Raw genomic sequence first — 17,313 nt, 5'->3', positions numbered from 1 at the left:
GTTGCTCTCAGAAGTCTCGATGTTGGTAAAGGACACTACGGAATTTTTACAGTCTTTAGAAGGTATGGCATGGCTGGAAAATAATCTCTTGATGTCCATAGACATCGAGAGCCAATATACCAGTATTCCCCAAGATATTTGTATAGAAGTTATTAGAGAAATTCTGGGTGAAACGGACAAGAGTAACCTCTGCATAGACTTAATTTGTGACTCTCTTAAATTTATTCTGACAGGTAATGTTTTCCAGTTTGAAGAGATATGGTTTGCACAAACAGGAGAAGGTTGAAACGTATTAACAGTGATCCTCTAGATTATGCCATACAGGCCGATCATGAACAGCGATTATTAGTGAGTGGTTACCTCCCTAAAATCATACAAGATGCTAAAATTAGAGCAGAAAAACTCCCCAGAAGAGATCACCTTTACAGTACTTACCCAAATAAGAGACATAGAGAAAATTATAGTAGATTTTCGTTTGAATTTAAATATAGTCCTGTAGCACATAAGATAAGAAAGTCCATTCTGGACAATTGGTCTCTGTTACAAAATGATGCAGATTTAATATATTTTTCCTCTCAAAAACCTATAATTGCCTTCAAAAAGTGTAGAACCATTTCTGATAGTTGGTCCACAACAGACTTCAAAAGTCTGATAAGACATGTTGGTTGAAGAATTCCGTTACCCCAGGTAACCACCGTTGTGGAACTTGTTCTTGGTGCAATTTTATTTGCACAGACAAGTTCATTGTGGTAGGAGGTGAACGAGTAAAATTCAAAGACCGTTTTTGTTGCAGGACTTCTCATGTAGTGTATGGTCTCAAGTGAACCTGTGGAAGATTTTACATAGGTTGCACGATTCGCTCGATGAATACAAGATTCAGAGAACATGTACATTCTTTAAAAACGAAAAAGGGTTCCACCAGATTAATAGAACACATGGCAAAAGTACATAATAATAGTAAGTTCCTGAGTTTTTTCGACATCGAGCGAGTCGGTATAAAAGAAGGGATTGATAAACGCAAGCTTCTGCTGCAGCAAGAAACTAAATGGATTATCCGCACAAGAGCAGGAGGAAGTTTAGGTTTAAATGACAGGTTAGACTTAAGCGGTTTTGTATAAGCTTATTTACTCCTGAATATTTGCACATGTTATGTTTGTTTTTATTGTGTGTTTTTATGTATCATTCACTGTCTTAAGTCACACAATGTAAACGCCTCCCCCCACCTGCGTAAGCAGGGAGGAGTATTTATCCCGTCACACAGGTGGGGGAGGAGTGGTCTGATGAAGCGCTAGCTGCGCAAAATAGCTATTATCTCCTTGGTGTCCCACGTGTATGCACCTGCTGTTTTTATGCTGCTGTTGGAATAAAGTACAGTATTTTATTGGACCGGTGAGTGCCTCCGCCTCTTCATCTACATGCTTTACGAACACTACAGCTATTATACCTTTATTCTTGGACTTATCCATATTATTGCACCTCAGCACTTGTTCACACAGCTGATTTAATGTACCAATTCCGTCTCTCTTTCTCTTTATGTTGAACAATATACAAAATGGTATGCTGCTTAAAAACTATATAAATGTGCACATTGCTGTTTCTCCATCACCATTCAGCAAATTCTTGCTTTTTGATGAATAACAATAGGTAATAAACATAATACAACTATTATTTTTATGAAACCAGAATAGTTAGACTATGTCTTTCTTTCTTAACCCCTTAAGGACCTGGGGTTTTTCCATTTTTGCATTTCCGTTTTTTCCTCCTTACCTTTAAAAAATTATCTCTTTCAATTTATTTTGCACATAAACATCCATATGATGGCTTATTTTTTTGCACCGCCAATTCTACTTTGTAATGACATCAGCCATTTTACCCAAAAATCTATGGCGAAATGGCTCTTTATTTTGTAGGTTCCTACGGTTAAAATGATACCCTACTTATATAGGTTGGATTTTGTTGTACTTCTGGAAAAAATCATAACTACATGCAGGAAAATTTATATGTTTAAAATTGTCATCTTCTGACCCCTTTACTTTTTTATTTTTCTGCGTATGGGGATGTATGAGGGCTCATTTTTTGCGCCGTGATCTGAAGTTTTTAGCGGTACAATTTTTGTATTCATAGGACATATTATTCTTATTAATATAAATTTTTTCATGATATAAAAAGTCACCAAAAATACACAATTTTGGACTTTGGAATTTTTTTTCACGTACCCCATTGACCGTGCGTTTAATTAATGATATATTTTTGTGATTCGGACTTCAACTTTTATTAGGGAAGGGGTTAAATGATCTTTATTCACTTTTTTTTTTGCAATGTTATAGCTCCCATAGGGGGCTATAACACTGCACACACTGATCTTTTACATTTCTCATAGGAAACCATTGATCAATGATTCTGTCGCTTGACTGCTCATGCCTGGATCTCAGGCACTGAGCAGTCATTCGGCGATCGGACACCAGGAGGCAGGTAGGGACCCTCCTGCTGTGTCACAGCTGTTCGGGATGCCGCGATTTCACCGTGGACATCCTGAATGTCCCCTGAGCTAACCGGCAATGATTTACTTTCACTTTAGGCACGGCATTCAACTTTGAACGCCGCATCTAAAGGGTTAATAGTGCGCGGCGCGGCGATCAGTGCAGTGCGCTATTAGCCATGGGTCCCGGACATTGGTAGAGGCCGGGCCCGAACCGCTATGACGCATTATAGAAAGGGAGCGGACTCATGACGTACCGGTACATCATGGGTCCTGTAGGGGTTAAAGGGGTGCTCCGCTGGAAAAAATTTTTTTTTAAATCAACTGGTGCCATAATGAAGCCCTGAGAATCCTCTCAGACACTACTTTCTACAAACAGACTCAAGGAGATCCATTCAACAAAATCAAAACTGACCTGGGAATATTCTTCTATTTAAGAATCTTTATCCTTCCAGTACTTATCAGCTGCTGTATGCTCCACAGGAATTTTCTTTTCTTTTTGAATTTCCTTTCTGTCTGACCACAGTGCTCTCTGCTGACACCTCTGTCCATGTCAGGAACTGTCCAGAGCAGGAGGGGTTTGCTATGGGGATTTGCTTCTGCTCTGGACAGTTCCTGACATGGATAGAGGTGTCAGCAGAGAGCACTGTGGTCAGACAGAAAGGAAATTCAAAAAGAAAAGAAAATTCCTGTGGAGCATACAGCAGCTGATAAGTACTGGAAGGGTTAAGATTTTTAAATAAAAGTAATTTACAAATCTGTTTAACTCTCTGGCACCAGTTGATTAAAAAAAAATGTTTTCCAGCGGAGTACCCCTTTAACGTATGTAATAACAGGCTACGATAAACACTTAATAATGTTCTCATATGGAACACTTGTCCACTATAGACTACAGTTAATTTCTTATGACAATCAAGATATCAAGAATCATGTCACGTATATCTTAAGGTCACCATAGACTCAGGGAGGCGCTGATGTTCCCACACTTAAAGTGCTGCAGTTAATTTACATACAATGAACCACATAACTACATGGATGCAAAAGGTCAAAGTATTGAATGGATGAGACAACAACTGGTTGTATAAAGATATTTATGATGCTCCCGATAAAAAATACACAATACATTGTAGTTCCAGTGCAGCATTTACTTGAAGCAGTCATCCTAGAAAAAAGAAATACAACCCCAGTGCAGACACCTGTCACCACTAAATAACTGCACCATGTCACAGCAATACAAGAAGTTTCTTACCTGCCCACCGTCCATACTTTGTGAGGTCTGTCCTCATGCATCGGGACACTAGGTGGTTCCTCAGGCCACATATTGCTTTCCATGCCTGTGTTATTACTATATAAGCTGCTGCCAGTATCCCAAACAGGGTAAAACCCTGCGTGCACAAACAAGACTCCTCTCCTGCCATGCTGCCACTAAATACAGAGTGAAGCGACAAGCTGGGAAGTGCTGGGCAAGGACCTCCTCCCTCTGTACTACACACTACAATACACAGTGCTCTGTTATCTGTCTTAGACATTCCATAAGCTCACAGTGCACACATGTACCGTATAGAAATATATATTGCACAGACTTTTTCCATACATTTTCAGAAATACAGGGTATACTAAAAAAAATCTCTAGTCTGATGAAGAAAAGGTCTAATACATATAACCGGGAACCAGACAGGAAGAAGTAGGTTTATATTTCAGAATATCCCACTCATACAGAATATGCCTTACATATATTAGTCACTTTCCCATACTTTATATGTGATATATAGAGGAATGTAAATTGTTTATTGGAAAATGGAAACTATTTTTTAAGGAATGTGGGTGCAAATATCTTAAGAAAGCTGTATCGGTCACAAGAAAAGTCCTTTTTTTTCTTACCAGATTTGCTAACTTGATACACTGAATCCTTTACATACCAACTGCTGAATAACAGACTTTATACATTAAAGGGGTACTCCACTGGCCAGCATTCGGAAGTAAATATTTTGAATGCTGTTTTCATGTGCCGGGGTCGGTCTTGCCCCTCCTGACATCACGGCCCCCTCAATGCAAGTCTATGGGACGGGGCGTGACGTCCGTGATGTCAGGAGGGGCAAGACCGACCAGGCAGCATGATATCTGTGTTTCTGATTTCCTTGTTCCGTTACCTGACCCTGCACGTGTGACACCTGCCCTGACCTTCTGTTACCTTGACCACGTCTTGCCAGTTTCTTTTTGTGCCATGCCACATCCCAGCAACCTGTGTGGACGAGTCGTGCTAGGGGTAGCGACCTGGGTGCCGCCTGCCGCAGCAAGACGGCGGGCTCTGGTGATAACGCTCCCTTGCACGGCTCACGTCATCATCCACACAGGCCCAGAGGATCCACCACCTGCCGTGACCCGTTACAAGTATTATCAGAGCTGGTTAGGGTTTCCAATCTTTAGCATAGCAACTAACGATAACAAAAATGGAGTAAATTGGTTAAAAATAAAAAACTTTTTATAATTTCTGGAGGAATGAAGACTGCACTGAAATCCCCTTGCTTCATGGTTCTTTTATGACTGGTTTGTTCCATTTTACCATTTAGTTTGGGCCTCTTATCCCTGATATATGACATATGATATGTTATGGTTTACAGATTTTTATACATATTTATTTAAATAGGACCTTTGTATATGCACCCTTTCTTTGTTTATTAATTGCACTGTGCTTAGCAGGGGATGGCTCCTTTTTTCCTCTGTAGTGGTACCTCCTCTGCCTCTTTTAATATTTATATACTTTAATTGCTATAAGAAAAATGCTATATTTATATTTACAACTACCAAAGTCACTCCATTTGTGTCAGTTAGTGTCTTCATTTTGGGGATCACATATTGGCATATACCGGAACTTTGTGAGCTGATGGCATTAATACATGTTTATAAAATTGTATATATATTTTCTCATTGATATTGCCCCTTACTCCTGTCTGCTATAGTTTACCCTTTATTAGGGTAGTAAAACCACGGGCCGGGTCAAAGTCTCCTGGATGTCAGTTAGATCTACATAAAGGTGTGATCCCAACTTCCCAGGAATGCAGGAGGGGATCACGTAGTATACGTAGAGACGATGCTGTAATTCAAGAGCAAGACAAAGGTCAGACAGATAGGGCTGCTCCCTGTCACAAAGAATGTGTTAATGTTTTCTTAAAAGGATATTCCAGACAAAAACATTTATAATCTCTCTACAAAATAGGTGAGAAATGCTAGATAGGTAGGAATATTACTGCTGGGACACCTACAAATGACCAGAACAGGGTACCTCAGTCACCCCAAGACTTCAGGAATAAGAAATCTAAATGGAGCAATAGTCCAGCATGCACACAGTGGCCCAGATTTATCTGTCTGCCTAAAATCCAAACTGTCTGGTTTTGCCTATAACCACCAATCACGGCTCAGCTTTTATATATTAACAAATGCTGGTAAAATGAAAGCTGAACAGTGATTGGTTGTTATGGCAAAACCAGACAGTTTGGATTTTAAGCAGATTGATGAATATGGTCTTGTGTCTCCATTCAAATTCTATGGCACAGATGAATACAGCTAAGAATAGTGCTCTACTATACTGTCTATACTGTGGGTTACACTGAAGAGGGTATGGCTTTCTTAATCCCTTTCATTCTTGATATGAGCTCTGCCATGTACACACAGTGTACTGCTAGGAGCAGATGTGCTGTGTGCAGGCATGTCTGGTTGACGTCAAGGATGTGCCGCTCCATTCAGGAAACACTCGCCGCTGGTAACTGTCTGCCACCCGCTGCACCTCACAGAGGACAAAGGAGTCTTGGGGTAGGAGGGGGGTCTGGGCCGGAAATGTGAAGGATATAGCGGTCTGAAGGAGAAGGACAGATGAGCCTGTGGGGATAGAGGGGTCTGAAGGAAGAGAACAGAGGGGTCTAGGGGGGACATGAGGAGAAAAGGGGTCTTGGGGGACAGAGGTCTGGAGGAAGAGGACAGAGGGGTCTGAGGGGACATAGGAGTTTGGAGGAGGCCAATAGGCCATATTGGAATTTGCGATATTTTGCGAATATATGGACGAATATTCGTCATATATTCACTAAATTCGCATATTCGTCAAATTCGCATGTGCGAAAATTTTCTATATGCTAATTTTTGCATATGCGAAAATTCGCATGCCAGTCTCACAAAGTAGTATTCCTTCTTTACACCACACAAGCTGGAAGCAGAGAGGGATGATCACTGTGATATGTACTGTGAAAAAAAACTGAATATTCGTAACTGCGAATATATAGTGCTATATTTGCGAATATTTGTGAATTCGTGAATATGCGATATTCACGAATAAAATTAGCATTGCGAATATTTGCGAGCAACACTAATTAGGGAATAGAGGAATCTTGCAGAGCAGGAGGACATATGGGATGGGGGGGAGGGGACAAGAGGTGTCTAGAGGTGGTCTAGAGGACAGGGGGGTCTGGAAGAGGACAGCACAGGAGTGGAATTTGGCCAAACTGAGAAGAAACAGTGTGTAGCAGTATTAATTAATTGTGTAAGCAGTATTAAGATGGGCACAGTGTGTGGTAGGGTTGTATTTAGAGGGTGCAATGTGTGACAGGGTTATATTCAGATGGTATGGCAGGGTTATATTCAGGAAGCACAGTGTCTGGCATGAATATATTCAGGGGGCACAGTGTCTGGCAGGGTTATAATGATTATTGTCCTCATATAACGAATTAGGAGCTGCTTACAAAGTGAGGAACCAATGATATCCAGGTATCAAACTTTGCAGAGGAAAGATTTAGCTGGAAGAAGTCATGGCATCTGGACAACATAAAGAAAAGAAAAGGAAAGACTACAAAGAAGATGTCACCTGTGAGTCACTGATGCCATTGTGTGTTCTGCCAGATTGTCCCATCGGTGCTGTAGTCATTTGTAAATTCTGCAGTGATGATGGTTGAAAATGTACCCCAATCTGTGGCTCTCCCATGATGCCTGAGCCTCTCCATGCATAATATGAGTTGTAACTTTGCAACAGCTGGAGAGTGATGATCGGTGGGGGTTCCATCAGTTGTCCCCCCAACAAAAAAAAAGAACTGCTTAGTCTAAAATGTCCGAGTTTATTATTGGTCCCAGTCCGGGCCTGCCTGTTGTACAGAGGACAAAGAAAAAAGGGTGTGTGTAGTTCCTAAGGATAGGACTTCAGTGTTAGCTGCCTATAAAATACAGCATCCTAAACAGCCCTGGGACATATGCATATCCACAACTGTGCAAAGACAAATGTTTGACCTGATTTCTGAAGGCAGACAGTAGACTTGCTACGTAAGTCTGCCCTGGACTGAAGTCTATTTTTGAAAAATTTTGCACCTTCTGTAAACCCCATTGGGCACATTTATAAAAAAAAAAAAACATGTGCAGAGGAAAAAAATTTAGCAATTTCCCATAGAAACCAATCAGATTGCTCTTTTAGTTTTACAAAAGGCCTCTGAAAAATGAAAGAAACATTTTGATTGGTTGCTATTGACAACTGCGCCACTCTTCCTCTGCACAGGTTTTGATAAATCTTCCCCATTGTTACAAATCATAAATTTGTCTTCAGCTGCTAAGATGGCCTATATTGTAGGTACATTTTAAAAGTGGCATCAATGGCATTTTGTTTCAAAGTCACACATTTTTTAGCAAAAACAGAGTTGCACTAAAAAAACATAAAAAATGTCAAGGCCCTTGATAAATTCCCCTTTTAAAGAGTACCTATCACCAAATAAATATTTTAATATAGTGTTCCTTGTGTAATTAGCAGACACTTTCCCATTCACTTGCTTTTAAAATTATCAACATAAATATGTTTAAAATGTAATAGAAAAAACAGCCACTTGGTGGCTCTGTTCTGTTCCCTGCCACAATTAATACAGTGAGTTTGGTTTCCTCCCAGCCTGGCAGGAGACCAAACTCAGGAAGTGTTTCTCTGCACTGAGCTTGATTGACAGCTGCACAGAGCCTCACTGAGAGTTGCACGGAGTCTCATTGAAACATGTAAAGAGCCTCACTGAAACATGCAAAGAGCCTCACTGAAACATGCAAAGAGCCTCACTGAAACATGCAAAGAGCCTCACTGAAACATGCAAAGAGCCTCACTGAAACATGCAAAGAGCCTCACTGAAACATGCAAAGAGCCTCACTGAAACATGCAAAGAGCCTCACTGAAACATGCATAGAGCTTGAGGTCTTCTATCCACCACAGCACTGCAATGATGTGAGGGCGGAAGTGGTCCCCTTTCTTCTTGTAGGCGATTGTGCTATGTGAGCAAGAATAAAGGTATAATACAGAGCATTTTAAAGCTCTGAACATTTTTTAAGGGTGGGAGGAGTGTTAGGAGTAGGAACATAGCTATTAGGGAACATAGCCTGAGTTAGTTCTCTCTAATGTTTACATGTAACTATAGGATCAAGAATCACCTGTGGGCCATAGCCAGTCAACAATGAAGCCCAGAAGATACTTTAGACAAAATTCCTATTTCTGCTAATATATATCAGTATATATACACTTTATTTAGGTCCATAATGTGACTCACATACAGTGTAGCTTTCCAGATAATCCCTTTTAGAATTAGGACAAAGCAGGCCCTGCCTCTTCCAAACTTCTTTCAAATCAATCTATTTTATATATGGTTCAGAAGATTTTTCTCCCCTATATATTCTTCACTATTGGTCAAATATATTTTGTCCTAATATTTTATTCATTAAAAGTTGTGTCTCTGTATAGACACGCAACACTAGTGCAATGGTATAGAGTGTGACTATATGCCCACTGCTGTCCAGTGGCGTTGCTAGGGCTGGTGTCATCCGGTGCAGTAGAAAATGGTGTCACCCTCATCAAACCCCCCCCCCCCAATCCCCATATTACTTTGCCTCCTCATCATCACTCACCCCCCAAACACTGTGCCCCAATCCGCCCCCCCCCCGCCCCCCAAAACCCACAATACTGTGCCTCCTCATCATCACTCCCTTAAATACTGTTCCCCAATCTTCCAACTCCCACAATACTGTCTCTCCTCAATATTCATCACCCGCAACCCCCACAATACTGCCTCCTCATCATCCATCACTCCCCACAACACTGTCTCATCATCCATCACTCCTCCACAATACTGTCTCCTCATCATCCATCACCCCCAAACAATATTGTCTCCTCATCATCCATCATCCCCCCACAATAATGTCTCCTCATCATCCATACCCCCCCCACACACACACACACACAATACTGTCTTATCATCCATCACCCCTCCCCCACAATACTGTGTCCTTATACTCCATCACCTCCTTTCCCACAATACTGTCTTCTCATCATCCATCAAACCCCCCCCTAATACTGCTCCTCATCATCTGTCCCACCATAATGTGCCTCCTTATCATCACTCATTAATTTCATCCATGCCAGCCAAGAACACCCTCCCCTCCATAGTGTGCAACCTTCATCATTCATTCTTTTGTCCATGCCAGCCAATAGCATCCCCCCACCAGCTCCATACTGTGCGGCCTTCATCATTCATCAGCCAATAGAACCCCAAACCCCCCTCCATACAGTGCCACCTTAATCTTTCATTAGCAAATAGTACACCCCCACTCACCCTCTCAATACTGTGCCACTCTCATCATTCATCAGCCAATAGCACCCCCCTACACACACTCACCCCTTCAATAATGTGCCACCTTCATCATTCATCAGCTAAAAGTTTTAGCACTGTGGTCAGGTAGAAAGGATATTAAAAAAGAAAAGAACTTCCTGTCGATCATACAGCAGCTGATAAGTACTGGAAGAATTGAGAGTTTTCAATAGAAGTAATTTACAAATCTTTTTAAAAGGAGATGTCCGGTGCTCACTTTTCTTATTTTATCCGTTCCGGGCTGAAAAATAAAAGAAAACAAATTTTCCCTTACCTGCCTAGGCTCCCCCGGTGCTTCAGTACAGGTGTTCGGTCCCCGGGCTGTATTCTTCTTACTTCCTGTTAGCCCGGCACGTCACATGGAGCTTCAGCCTATCACTGGCCGCAGCGATGTCCCGCCTCGGCCAGTGATAGGCTGAAGCTCCGTGTGACGTGCCGGGCTAACAGGAAGTAAGAAGAATACAGCCCGGGGACCGAACGCCTGTACCGGAGCACCGGGGGAGCGTATGCAGGTAAGAGAAAGCTTATTTTCTTTTTTTTTTGCAGCCCGGAACGGATACAATAAGAAAAGTGAGCACCGGACATCTCCTTTAACTTTCCAGCACCAGTTTATTTTAAAAAAAATGTTTTCCAGCATTAGTGTCCTTAATATAAATGTTTGACATTCCTGAGATTCACTGACGAATGCTTTTTGGATTGAGTGATATGTGGTAAGTGAAGCGCACGCTGCTATGCACTTCAGCTGGCTATTACTCAGTATCACAGAAGATTCCGGAGCCGCCAAAAGAATCAACATGTCCATTCTTTTGTTGGACTTTCACACAGACTACATTGCAATCAATGGTGATGGCACAGCTCTGTGCGGTCCTAGTCCCAATGGACGGGTTGGAGCACTGAATATTGTATTTCAGAATGAATGTCTTCACTGTGAAACTTTCAAATGGAATTTCCCAGCTCTGAAATCCCATAGTGTGAGTGTAGCCTTTTTTTCAGGCCTTTTGCGATAGATTTTTCTAAACCAATTTTTTTGTACAAGTCCACTGTCCTTTCGGGCCTCATAATATACATAAAGGCTATTTCCCCCAAATCAGTTACCACAGCTGATATTGTGCTTCCACTTATTGTCAGATAATGTAGGCTGTACTCCATGAGTTTTATTGGCATCTTTTCCCCAGTCAATTGTGGATACACAGACAGAGATTAGGACTGATTGTTTGTAGACATGTGCAGAAGAAACATTTTCGTTTTTTTTTTCATTTTGTTTTTTCGTTTTTTTATAAAATTTTCGGTTCAGTAATATTTTCAGTTTTGATTTTCAGATACATTCGGTATTCGGGTGTCCAGGTTTCATTTTTTTCTGGATACATTCAGTATTCGGGTGTCCGGGGCCCATTTTTTTAGGATACATTCGGTATTCGGGTATCTGGGTTTGATTTATTTTGGATACATTCGTATTCAGGTGGGTTTGATTTTTCGTATACATTTGGTATTCGGGTAAATCTTTTTTAAGCAGAGGACCATTATCGGGAGTGTGTGCAGGAAAAGAGGGCAGCCGTTGAGATCAGAACATTGGAAGGCAGGTAAGATAATATCATTTTGTGTGATTTATAATAATACATAATGTAATGTTGAATGAATGAATGAATGAATGCTGTATGAATGATTGATGTGTTTGATTGTCGGGTGATTTATGTATAACATGATGTTATACATAAATCACCCTACTATCAAACGCATCATTCAAACTGTTGCAAAACTACAATACCCACCCAGCATGCGGCTGTCTGGGCATGCTGGGAGTTGTAGTTTTGCAACAGCTGGAGGCACACTTTGGCAAACACACGCATTCGCACAATGCTTTTTAATTCATTTTCAAATTCAGCTAGCTTTTGTCAGAAATGGGTTACCAGGTCAATGACATGCATAGTAATTGCCGTGGGAACATTTTTCATTCATAAAACCGCAGACTTAATTGGATAATTGCAGTGTAGAAGGTTTGGTGTCCTAAGCGTTCTACACGGCAATTATCCAATTAAGCCTGCAGTTTTATGAATGAAAAATGTTCTCACGGCAATTACTATGCATGTCATTGACCTGGTAACCCATTTCTGACAAAAGCTAGCTGAATTTGAAAATGAATTAAAAAGCATTGCGCGGATGTGTGTGTTTGCCAAAGTGTGCCTCCAGCTGTTGCAAAACTACAACTACCAGCATGCCCAGACAGCCGCATGCTGGGTGGGTGTTGTAGTTTTGCAACAGCTGGAGGCACCCTAGTAACAGTAAAACAGTAACTAACAGTCAGAAACAGTGTAGCGCAAGGAACAATAAAAAAATTAGAAAGAAATCTTTACTTTCGTTTTTTTACCGCATGCAATAATTAATGCATTTGTTTTCAGATAACGAATGCATTCATTTTTTTACCACATGCATTCGGAGAATAACGAATGCATTCGTTATGTTGCTATTCATTTTATCATTGCTATTCGGAAATATTCAAAAAATGTTTTCGTGCATTCGAATGCACGAAAACGGCAAAATTCGGTAAATTTGACATTCATGACGAACCGAATCGCACATGTCTAATTGTTTGCAACCTGCTCACCTTAGCTGTGCCCTGCATGCTTGGCTCCTTCTCCCAGGTGCTGGCTTCCGTCATCCTCCTCATTTGTATTGTCACAGATGGAGACAGTTCCTGGCACACCCTGTAGGGGCTGAGCGCATGCACGGCCAGAGTCTTTAACCCTTTCCCACTATATCACGTGTATACACATCATAGTGGGAAGGAAATAAATGGGTATGCCCATCAAAGAGGCTCATGGGCATAATTGTGGTGTCATACACAGCTGAGCACCCACAGCACCCTGTCACCCGTCAAGCGTTTGCAGAGTTCTACTGATTTTCATGGCAACTGGAGGCCAAATTGCGGCCCCCAAGTCTGTCAGCTACAGTAGCTTGTGAGGTCCAGTCACAGGCTAGCTCTCACAGGTTGAATGTCTGTGTATACTGACAGGTATAATATGCTGCAATACTGTATAACAGTGATCAAAATATTTGCAGCTTCGAGTTTAAGGGGACAAAAAGATTATAATATTTCATAATAATTAATAATTATTAAATATTACTTTTCTAATCTTGCTTTTAAACTGATCAAATTACTAGTCCAACCACACACATAGAATACAGTGTACACGACAAACATAGGGGAGCTGATAAAGGTTCAAAGACTGGCAACCAGGGTAATACGGGGAATGGGAGGACTACAGTACCCAGAAAGATTATCAGTATTGGGGTTATTTAGTTTAGAAAAAAGAAGACTTAGGGGCGACCTAATAACTATGTATAAATATGTCAGGGGACAGTACAGAGATCTCTCCCATGACCTATTTATACCCCGGACTGTATCTATAACAAGGGGGCATCTTTTACGTCTATGTAATTTGCTTTACTGTTACTGTAAATGTGGCAGATTTTCTGAACTGAAATTCCATACGGAAAATCCGCAGCACGTGTGACCATACTGCATACCCATACTATTAGCATTTCCAACAGCTGGATTCTGTCCCAATTTTTTCTGACTATTCCAGATTTTCAAGTGATTTGGGAATAATAATAATAATTCAGGTTACATGCTGCAGCAGATGATTTGTGGAAACATTCAACACCAAAATCATTTTGTTGTAAAAGGTTATGAACAGATCAGAGACTTAATCTGAGAATTTTCAAGCTTTATATGATGTTGCAAATTCTAGAAAAATTGGACATACAATAAATGCAATAGACCAGAAGTACAAATAAAGAAATATTTTTCAAGATAAAGTCATTGCACAAACATAAAGAGCCCTTGTCACAATAGAAAGTACAGTAACATATCAAATTATCAATTTCAAGAAGTATTATCTGAAGTGCCATGCAGTATCCCCATCCACTCCTTTCACTTGTGAGGGTTGAGTCAGTGTTTTATTCTATTATGGAGGCACTTTATGTTACTTTTATATCTGTATTATTCACATAGACATTTTTTGTAAATCAGCCCCTTGGTAACACATTGTTTTCTGCACTATACAAAATGTCATGCAGCCTAAACTTAAAGGGGTACTCCCGTGGAAAACTTTTCTTTTTAAATCAACTGGTGCCAGAAAGTTAAACAGATTTCTAAATTACTTCTATTAAAAAATCTTAATCCTTCCAGTACTTTGTAGGGGCTATATAATACAGAAGAAATGCTTTTCTTTTTGGATTTCTCTGATGTCACAACCACAGTGCCCTCTGCTGACCATTTTTGGAACTGTCCAGAGCAGAAGAAAATCCCCATAGCAAACATATGCTGCCCTGGACAGCTCCTAAAATGGACAGCAGAGGTCAGCAGAGAGCACTGTGGACGTAACAGAAGAGAAAAGCATTTCCTCTGTAGTATACAGCCCATAAAATGTATTGGAAGGATTAATATTTTTTTATAGAAGTAATTTACAAATCTGTTTAACTTTCTGGCACCAGTTGATTTAAAAAAAAAAAAAAAAGTTTTCCACGGGAGTACCCCTTTAAAGGACAACTCCAGTGAAGGTCCTAATGAATTCAAGGACTAGTATTTTAACTGCTGCTATACTAGAGCTGAAAAAAAAAAAAAAAGGTTGGCATAAATTGTATGGCAAATCTATACTTGCTATCATGTACCTAAATGGCCATAACATGATTTATCTTCAACTCATGCTGATTGGTGGCAGATACATTTATGTTAAGCTTTACCTTTTCTGGAGTTTGTATTATTATAAATATAATATTTTACATTGGACTTTGGTCCAAGAAAAATGATGCAGGTCTGATTTACTACATTAATACTGAAACTGACCTTTTTACACAGCAGAGTGGGATAACATCTTAAAGGGGTGCTCCGGTGGAAAACTTTATTTTTTTTTTTTTTAATCAACTAGTGCCAGAAAGTTAAACAGATTTGTAAATTAATTAAAAAATATTAATCCTTCCAGTACTTACTAGCTGCTGAATACTACAGAGGAAATTCTTTTCTTTTTGGAACACAGAGCTCTCTGCTGACATCATGAACACAGTGCTCTCTGCTGACACCTCTGTCCATTTTAGGAACTGTCCAGAGCATATGTTTGCTGTGGGCATTTTCTCCTCCTCTGGACAGCTCTTGTTAGCAGAGAGCACTGTGGTCATGATGTCAGCAGAGAGCTCTGTGTTCCAAAAAGAAAAGAATTTCCTCTGTAGTATTCAGCAGCTAATAAGTACTGGAAGGATTAAGATTTATTATTAGAAGTAATTTACAAATCTGTTTAACTTTCTGGCACCAGTTGATTAAAAAAAAAAAAAAAAAAAAAAAGGTTTCCACCGGAGTACCCCTTTAATCTTTTCTCCCACCTTTATTTTATTAAACAATCCAATTCACGCAGCATTTTTATAACAGTAAAATGTAAATACGTGTGGCTTTTGTGACAATTTTCTATGAAAATAGAACTGCATTTTGGATCCAAACATGTTGGGTTTTTTTGTTACCATTTTCCTAGTCGAACACTATAGTTTGCTGAAAGAGATTGTTTTAGGTGAACAGAGACAACTACATTTGCAATCCGCCAATCTGCAGTCATTTTTGCATGTTGTTTTCAGTGTTATCTTTATAAAGCGTTAAAGTAGAGGCAGCTGCAAATACCTGACAAACCCCAAATAAATAGGGCATGATGTAGAGTTCCCATTTATAAGGATATACCACAGCAACACTGCAGAAAGACCAACATTAATATGGCAGGCTGTAATTTAAAAGAACAAACCCTCTTTACTTACTGTGTAAGAATTTCATGGTGGAAACCCTTGACTTATCTGAAGAGAAAGACCCTTGAATATTTTAGGAAGATCAACTTGTACGTTTTTTCATGGGAGCTGATGACTATTCTACTGCTGCCGCCCAAGCACACCACCTCTTGAGTGTCCCTCATCTACCCGTTAGTTTACACTTAAAGGGGTATTCTCATCTCATAAAGTGATGGTATATCGCTACCATATGTCATGACTTTATGATCAGTCCCATGCCAACTTCTGTGATCCCAAGTGATCATGCAATTATACAACACACAGGCCCTCATTTACTAAGAAAATCGGGTTGTAAGTCTATGTTGCTTTCTTACCCGACTGCTTTTTCCCCTGGTATTTATTATTATGTCGCATCCTGTTTGTCGCACGTGGGTTTTGTTGGTTTTGGTTTCCAACTCCTCTGAGCTGTCGCGAAAAAATCCACAACAATTCAACAAATTTGGGTTGGAAACCTTTATAAATACGTGGGAAAGCTCAGAAATGTCGGGTTACGCCCCTTTTTCGGGTTTGGGAGAATCCACATCGGGTCCGTCGGGAAAAAATGACGCATCGTGTCGCAGACTGGCGCACGATGTCTGCAACATGTCGCAGACAAAGATGCGCCAAAAAAACCCACAAAACAAGTCAGGTTTAGAATAGTAAATGAGGGCCACAGTGTCCCACATAGGAGCTCCTCACCTCGCTTAGAATCACTTGTAATACACACAGTGGGCTAGACAATGGAAAAGACAATGTCCAGAATTTAAAGACCAGCAGGGTAGTAACTCACGATTAAGCCAATCGTTTCCCAGATTTTCAAGACAATATTTTCTTTTCTTTAGATGTAAATCTTCTTTACAAAGTGGAGCCAAGCTTGTAGCAGACACAGAGCTCAGATCTTCCGTCAGCTCAACACCTTGGACGCGACGGCGTTTCGAGGGCGTGCCCCCTTAGTCATGCGTACCAGGTGGGGAGGGAGGGAGGATTAAATAGAGATACAAGGTAAACACATGTTCAGATGAGTAAAGCGTTATTTGTAAAAACCGCATGCAATCATTTTTTACAATAACTCACAATTTAAATAGTGTATTATAAGAATGCTTTAAAACTACATATCTCATTGAGACCGTATGGAACTACACAATTTAATTCAGTAATCCACAAGCTTTGGGGAAAGTACAGTGGCGAGACATTTTCGTGAATTTTCATTAATTTTATAAGAGGTTCCTGTACAAGCAAACGACAATCTGAACAAAAGACGTCTGTTACAAAGAGAATGTTTTTGGATTCCTGAATTAAATTGTGTAGTTCCATACGGTCTCAATGAGATATGTAGTTGTAAAGCATTCTTATAATACGCTATTTAAATTGTGAGTTATTGTAAAA

General features: G+C 40.2%; 1 protein-coding gene across 1 annotated transcript in view; it reads right to left on the bottom strand.

Moving 5' to 3' along the window:
- LOC130368773 (17-beta-hydroxysteroid dehydrogenase type 3-like) overlaps positions 1–3,897 on the bottom strand; it is a 41,856-nt gene extending 37,959 nt beyond the window's left edge. The window contains exon 1 of the mRNA XM_056572973.1: positions 3,729–3,897. Coding sequence (XP_056428948.1) covers positions 3,729–3,897 — 169 coding nt within the window. The remainder of the gene's footprint in view (positions 1–3,728) is intronic.
- Positions 3,898–17,313: the final 13,416 nt, after the last annotated feature.

This window comes from Hyla sarda, chromosome 4 (assembly GCF_029499605.1).
Source record: "Hyla sarda isolate aHylSar1 chromosome 4, aHylSar1.hap1, whole genome shotgun sequence".
Taxonomy (NCBI): Eukaryota; Metazoa; Chordata; class Amphibia; order Anura; family Hylidae; genus Hyla; species Hyla sarda.
This window is presented reverse-complemented; position numbering and strand designations above follow the sequence as displayed.